Source organism: Anneissia japonica, unplaced genomic scaffold (assembly GCF_011630105.1).
Source record: "Anneissia japonica isolate Jap-2015-1 unplaced genomic scaffold, ASM1163010v1 scaffold287923_len1623670_cov205, whole genome shotgun sequence".
In the NCBI taxonomy this organism is placed as follows: Eukaryota; Metazoa; Echinodermata; class Crinoidea; order Comatulida; family Comatulidae; genus Anneissia; species Anneissia japonica.
Window position 1 is genome coordinate 1,235,351 of NW_022721637.1, and position 7,745 is coordinate 1,243,095.

General features: G+C 34.2%; 1 protein-coding gene across 1 annotated transcript in view; it reads right to left on the reverse strand.

Moving 5' to 3' along the window:
* Positions 1-5,773: 5,773 nt before the first annotated feature.
* The window catches only part of LOC117111627 (lysosome-associated membrane glycoprotein 5-like), a 7,023-nt gene continuing 5,051 nt past the window's right edge, over positions 5,774-7,745 (reverse strand). The window contains exons 6-7 of the mRNA XM_033254575.1: positions 6,898-6,937; positions 5,774-5,934 (exon numbers count right to left, since the gene is read on the reverse strand). Coding sequence (XP_033110466.1) covers positions 5,774-5,934; positions 6,898-6,937 — 201 coding nt within the window. The remainder of the gene's footprint in view (positions 5,935-6,897; positions 6,938-7,745) is intronic.

Genomic DNA, 7,745 nt, shown 5'->3' on the forward strand with positions numbered 1-7,745 from the left:
ATTATTATTATTATTATTATTATTATTATTATTATTATTATTATTATTATTATTATTATTCGGAACATTCGGATTAGGTGTAAAGGGAACCTTAACACAAGGAAAGTTTCGAACCCTCGACCTTAACTCAAGAATGAGAGTCCGAACCACTGATCTCTACTGTTATAGTAGAAATCAGTGGTCCGAAGCGCAACCACTGCGCAAACTCACTGATAGAAAAGATTCAAAATTAAATTAAACAAGACATAATTATTTGACTGCAAATGAACATGTTGACTGCAAGTAAAACAGCAGCTGAGTGTGAAGTCGGTTTCTGTTCTCTTATTCGCGTATTGCTATCATCATGACATCCAATTCAACATAAAAATACCACAAAGAGGACATAATAATGTACAGAATTCTCAAACAATTGGTGAATATAGTATTATGGCTCTGAACAATGTTTCTGTGTTAGCTCGAGGCAATTCATTCAAATGATGCATCCTATGATATTAATCGCCTTATTCGTCATCAAACCAATGATCGAGTATGTAGCTGATGTAATATTATAATTTGTGGACGTTAAAGAAGAGAAATGCGCGAGGGCAGGGTTGGCATTTGTCCACCCGTCGGACAGGCCTGGAACCCCTGTTGTCTTTAAACTAAATTAAATTTTAAAATAATAATAATAATTAATCTAAATAACGCTATTTCGATTGCAAATCCCAAATATTGTGGTCTAAACGGTTTAGGATCAAACTAAGCCATAAAAACTCTCCTCATGAACCCTAACAGGGATTGTTTTATTCCGGGCTGTCGACCTAGGCTTCGTCGTCGCCACGGTCGGAAAATTTCTGGCGCCACCGCTGCCTACAAGAAATGTTACACGTGAAGAGATATCTCTTATACACATCTAGATGTGTATAAGAGACAGTATTGGATGTAGTTGAAATAATATAAAATAAAAAATAAAATAATAATTGTTATAATTATAAATATGATATAATATAATAATGAATGCAAATTAATAATCAGCAATACCGAATATACCAATGTAGCCCTGATCGATATCGCGACATCGAACAATCGCAAGGAAATGTGAATATCATTATGTTTATTAGATTGACATTTTGAATTTTGCTCTTGCAGAATAATACATATTGATCAACAAATAGCAGCGGTCGTTTTAGTGTGTCGTTTGCTTGTTGACACTTGTGGACATGAATTGCAACGTGATACTGGGGACGTGCCATCTATACCACGATTAGTTTGGCCTGATTGGTTGATCGATAGATCAATTGTTTATACCGCCTCCTAATGACGTCATTAATTGCTAATTATGACAGTCGGTTTATGGATTTTTTGTTAACTGTATAGAAACCGGAGCGTTTTAATGTGATCGAGTGTGTTGAAATGCAAAAACCGAGAGAACGTTACGCGACGCTCCCCGGTCCCGGTCCACTACGTGTAATATTCGCACACAAAAAATTTAACGTCAGTAAATTTACTATAAAAAATATAAATATAACAAGCATAATTAGTTAATGAATTAATTCATTTTGGTTTATTATTTAAAAAAAATATGACACGGCAGTATAAACACAACTGAGTTGAGTCACATAATAATCAAAAGAAACCTGTAGGTTGGTGAGTGAGACACTATATTCTTAATTCCATGGTTCTGCAAAAAGCTTGAATTGTATTTTTTTCAACACATACAAAAACACTCTTTAAGCCTCAAAATGGTGTTAGTTTATATTGATAAGTGTGTTGTCGGGAAAGTGAATGATAAAATCCTAAAAAGTAGTTATAGATATTAGCCTATGAACATTTTAACGATATATATCACTTATTGTCATGTACTGCAATACTTGAGATTACAGTAATACCAAAATAATGCCCTTCGAAACAAATAATATTGATGCATTTCCAAGGCCTCAAAAATATATCTTTATGTATGCCTACACAAATTTGCGAGTCATTTAACGCACTTTGTACAAGACATACATGGGAAACATTATTAGAATAAAGAAAATATATATACAATTTTTAATTGAGAAGAACGATTGCCCTTCTTATACCAACAATGTGCTCACTGACCACAAAAGGTTTATTTTTAGAAACTATGAGATGTGTTTGTGGTGTCAATAAAAAGTGGAATTAAAATGTTTGATAAATGGATTGAAAAGATCAATAATCAGTAATCCATAACGACATTGACTAATGCTACACTTGGAGGTAGGCCTACTGATTGCATGGAAAGTAGGCCTAAACAGTGGTGGCGCCAGTGGGGGTGAGGAAGGGAGGGCCCACGTTGGCAGACGCCACGACGAGGACGTCGGACCAAAAATATTTATTTGCCTATCCCTAATATTGTGGTCTAAAATTATAATGTTACGCTCTACTAAGCTATAAAAATTCTCCCTATGCCCCCTACCAGGATTTTTTTTTTATTCCGGGACCCTGATCCAGGCTCTAGTTGGTCCCTGTCGGACATGTCGGACTCCTCGTCGGCAAATTTCTGGAGCCATCACTGCACTGGGTGTAAACATATTCATTTTTCCTCACCCCTCTTCGATCCACAGCGCAAATTTACCTAAATACCAAAAAGTGTGCATCCAGCCTGTGAGACAATTTTTACATATAAATCTTTTCTACGTCAGTCCAGTAATTTATTTGTTGAATAATATAATAATGAACCTACCTGGATGAATGACAACATTCACAAACGTATTTTGTATACTATTTTCTTTCAACACATAGCATTAGTGAATTGGATTTTTTTTTAAATATATTGGTTAAAAAAAAGAAGGAAACTGTCTCATTGGATGCGCCCCTCAAATGGACAGCTAATACAGGTTTACGTCCATTATATTCTCTATTTCATTTTCGGTTTTGCTCATATCATAGACCTACATGTTACCATCGTTGTATATAAACAAGGTGGTTGAACTAGCCTATAAAGTTGATGGGGTGTGGTAGGGCATTTGGGGTTGTGGAGGCGTTCAACATGGGAGCTCATTTCATACAATGACATAGTATTATCACCGGACAAGTCACGTTCACCCATGGAGTGTGCAAGTTGATGCCGGTATGTGGCAGGTACAACTTCGAAGACGCTTATACTTAATACCGGTACTCCCCCAAAGTGAAATACAGTAAGTGGAATAACGCGAAGCGCATGATAGACCTTGGCAATGTCCTAATATTCAACCAACATATTACTATTATATTGGAATTGTAACAAGCGGGATGCCCCATTTTGCAAAGCATTAGGCACACATAAAGCATCTTAGTTTGAGTGAAAGGTAACTCTTTACCCCTCGATAAATGGCTATATAGCTAGTATAAACTATTAATTGATAGGCCGTTAATTTGCTGATTAGAGAATTCAACTTCAGATAAGTCCCAGTTTACCTCACACCAGTGATAATATTGTCGTTGTTCATGTTGATGATGATGACGGATGATGATGAATGATGATGATGACAACAACGATGGTAATGATGACGACAATGATGATGATGATGACGACGATGGCTGTATTGCTCACAAGTCAGGGGCGGGTGCAGAATTTTTCAAACGTGTAGGGGGAGGGGGCACAACAACATATTCAGAATAGATAAATGAGAGCTCTAATTTCAATACATGCCATGAAAATTTAAAATTTATTGGCAAAACGGTGGGGGACACGTGCCCCCTACTGGATCCGCCCCTGCAAGTGGTGGTGGTTGTGCTAGAAGAAGAATAAAGGGAAAATTAAGAAGATGATGAAGATGAAGAAGAAGAAGAAGAAGAAGAAGAAGAAGAAAAAAAGATGGTGGTGGTGATGATGATGATGATGATTACGGCCAGTGAATATGATGTTATGATTATGATGTTGGTGGTGACAATCATAATCCTGGTTATTGTCAAATTGAAAAATACGATCAACTCAGATTACGTCGGAATCAAGCAGTTCCATCTCAAACATTTTTATTGCTATTGGGGACCACACACGTGACCAATTTTACTAATTCACATTATCTTAAAAACCAAACAGTTATTTGCTAAAATATTTAGAACAATCTCACATTTTTACTACGAAATACTAAACTTTACATTTTGAAGTAAACCAATGCATTTTCGAGTCAAAATCCTTTTGAGGGTAATAAATAATAATACAGGTAATATTATAATGAAAACAATAACTATAGGAGGCCTATTGCACACAAATCTATTACACTATGACAACAACGATAATGAATGATATAGAAAATACAGTATTTAAAAAGGGACATGATGTCAATGCCAGAGCTAATGAGAATGGCTAATGATAAAATAACCGAATAATATGAACACCAGTTGAATAATAGGCCTAGCTAGCTTGTTTCTATTTGTTGACCGTTCTAAAGTAGCTGAGTCAGTTAGAGAGGGAAGGAGGTGCGCTGAATGCATACGGTAGGACTACGAACAATACAAGTCACTATATTGCATGCATTTGCAATATAATGATTCTGTGTTATCCGTGGCAAAGTACAGTATCATTAGCAGCAATACCAGATACGAGATTGTCTTTAACATAACAACGGAGGCCTATAAAATTACGGTCATGCTTATGAATACAGAGCAACAAACGATACAAAACAAGCTAGTGTTGAGTTGTATAAAATTATAGCTACGTCATACAGCAAAACCGGAAAATTAGTGAAATGTACTGCGATAATAAGAGCCTCGAACTTAGTTTTCTGTGTGCAGTTTACCCGGTTTGCAATAGAGCTGCACACGATTTGGCTAGAGGCAAACTTTCTATAGCTTTTATCTTCACATTTTTTAGAATGCTTCTTACTCGTTTGCTATAGGCCTACCTTGTTTTCTTCGACGGTCTATATTAATGTGGAATTATTTGCTATTAGTAACTGTTAAATTGATTGCTCGACATCTGCAGCTTTACTTTATAAAAAACGTCGCCATGCCGAACCTAATTTTCTTTAAATAATAATAATAATAATAATAATAATAATAATAATAATAATAATAATAATAATAATAATAATAATAATAATAATAATAATAAATAATAATAAAGATTTATAATGCGCACATCTCCACCAATGGTGCTCAAGGCGCAGTGTCAATTTCACCACAAAATGAAAAAAAAATCCACATTAATTCCCAGAAGAATTTAGAGCAGAATCCGTATACCAATTTTCATATCGAGGCAGTGTTGCTCCCCATATAAATATGCGCAGATACTTATAAGGAAATATCCAATAGAATGATGTGGCGGAAGCAAATAAATTAAATGTGTAAACATTAGGCTTAATAAGCCTATTATTCTATTCAATATCTTAGCAAGATTCCTAGAATTGCCTTTGTCAAAAAGATGTAGCCAGTACATTGTTCTTCTGTCCGTTATGAAACCATTGTACTGTACTAAATATATAAAAATATCAAATTATAACAAATTCTACACTATCCTAAAGAGTGGCCTGTGTTTCTCAGTGGAAAATATTCTCATTCATAGAGTATTAGTACTTTGTGAAAAGGTGTAGATGACTACGGATCTTGATAAAAAATAAAACTATTTGAGTCCAGATTCTTGAGTCGAATCGCCTTTATGCTCTGGTGTTTTCATGACAATTCAATGCATTCTTTATTTTTTGCTTACCTACATCAAATTTCTATTGAATAATGCAGCGCAATTTCTCTTTAGCTTAATTTATTCTAATTTACATACAATATACAATATATTTCGTTGAGATATAAAATACCAATTGGAGCGGAACCACATTTAATAACATCTTCATTATCTTCAGTCAACCGACTTGTAACCAGTTCTGTCGTTGATGGCGCCAATCCTTCTGCCGACAGCATAAATAATGATAACGATAAGAATAACTACGCCAAGTGTTGCGCCAACGGCAACTGAGACGGCACTTTGAGATCCGACGTTACCTTCTTCGCATTCCTTACCTGTGATTTAAATCAAGTATTAACAAATTAAAATTGACACAACAAAACTTTTTGGTATAATATAATAACATCATCATTATTATCCTCATTATAATTATAAGCATTATGATCTCTCTTATAATCAATGTAAGCGTTATTGATATTATCTTCATTGTCATCACATCATCATCATCATCACCATTAACATTATTATTACTACTACTATTATCTTTGTTGTTTTATTTTCAATTTGTATCATTAAATTATTGCATCGTGTATCTTAAATTATTTGAAATTCTACATTTTACTTGTCATGGCTTTATTTGTAATGATAGTATGTTTTGTTCTCGTCTTTAAAATGATTATATGGTTTGATGTTTTACTTGTAAAATGTGCTCCATTTTAGTTTTATAGTGCCTTTCTTGTACGTTGATTTTAATAAAGATACTAAAAAAAGAAAGGAATTAATGAGCATATTGTTCTAGCGTTGACATAATCACATCATGATACTACGGTATAACTGTTAATTATTCGCTTGCTTTTATGTGGTTTATCTATATTGCACTAAATGGAAATGGAGTGAAATCATCGGCTGTTTGTTTGTATCCCATTAAGATGTACCCATCAGACCCCGTTAAAATCGTCTGTGATGCTATCTCCGATAATGTACGTTGTGGCCTGTAGTTACAAAGTTCCTGCAAAGGCTTACTGCAACATCACGAGCTTCGGCTAGGATTGTTATCGTACTTACAAAAGCAATTTCACAAAACATAAATTTACAATGCGTGCGTATTTTGTACAAATATTATAATATGATTTAGTGATGCATATATAGATATTTAATTTTCTATGTCTTTGTGTTATCGTTACCTATTATTTTTTTAATTCTTTTCCGCATGCATATTTTGTTCTCGATTATTTTGTTTATGATTACCGTAAACTGGGGTAACATTGGCATGCAGGGTAACTTTGGCAGTTCACTACCTGCAAACTTTGTCGGCTCGTTCGGAGGATTTCTATTTATCTGATTGGAGAATGGTTGTTACCAACTTGTTCAGAAATAAATAATTTCATTATATCAAGCTTGATTTTTTTTTTAAAACAATATGTTTTTATAAAAATATAAGAAAGACTTTAGGGGCGTGGCCTAATTTTAAGGGTCATTTTAAAAAATTGCGAATAAATAGAAAAAAAATAAAATCGAAGACAGGCCATATGGTAACGCCCTCTAGTTGTGTCAAATGTAAAGAAAATCGTGTACAAAAGCCTTTACCGATCGTGCATTGTTCGCCAAACTTCTTTCGAAAAATCATAATATTCAGAAAATGTCCAGCCTTTGTTATAGCAACTATTTGCTTGACCTTGAACGGTAAGTCAGCTATATATGAGCTAAAGAACATATTAAGTGTGTGACTATGAAAGAATACTCTGTAATCATGATTTAAAAACATGTTTAAGCTTGTCTAAGCATCTTGCAATGCAGCTAGACGACATACACCATGCATGAGGCATCATGCTGCATGCTTGTGCCTGACCTTTAACTCCTCCAAGTCTAGGCCTAGTCAATTCTCTCTAGCCTAGGCGAGAATGTTTAGCATAATTTAGGGTACTGGACACACCCACAACCACTAAATTATTTATGGATGATGTATTCAGAAGTGTCTATACAAATAATTATCAAAATTATTAATCCTAACTAAAAATAATAGTATAATATTATTTATGATGCCAACATTACTACTAGGCCTAAACCCGGAAGTAAATGTTTTGTTTTTGTTTGGTTAGGTAATATCAACGTAAATTTAAATAGTAGTACATATAAAGGTTTATAC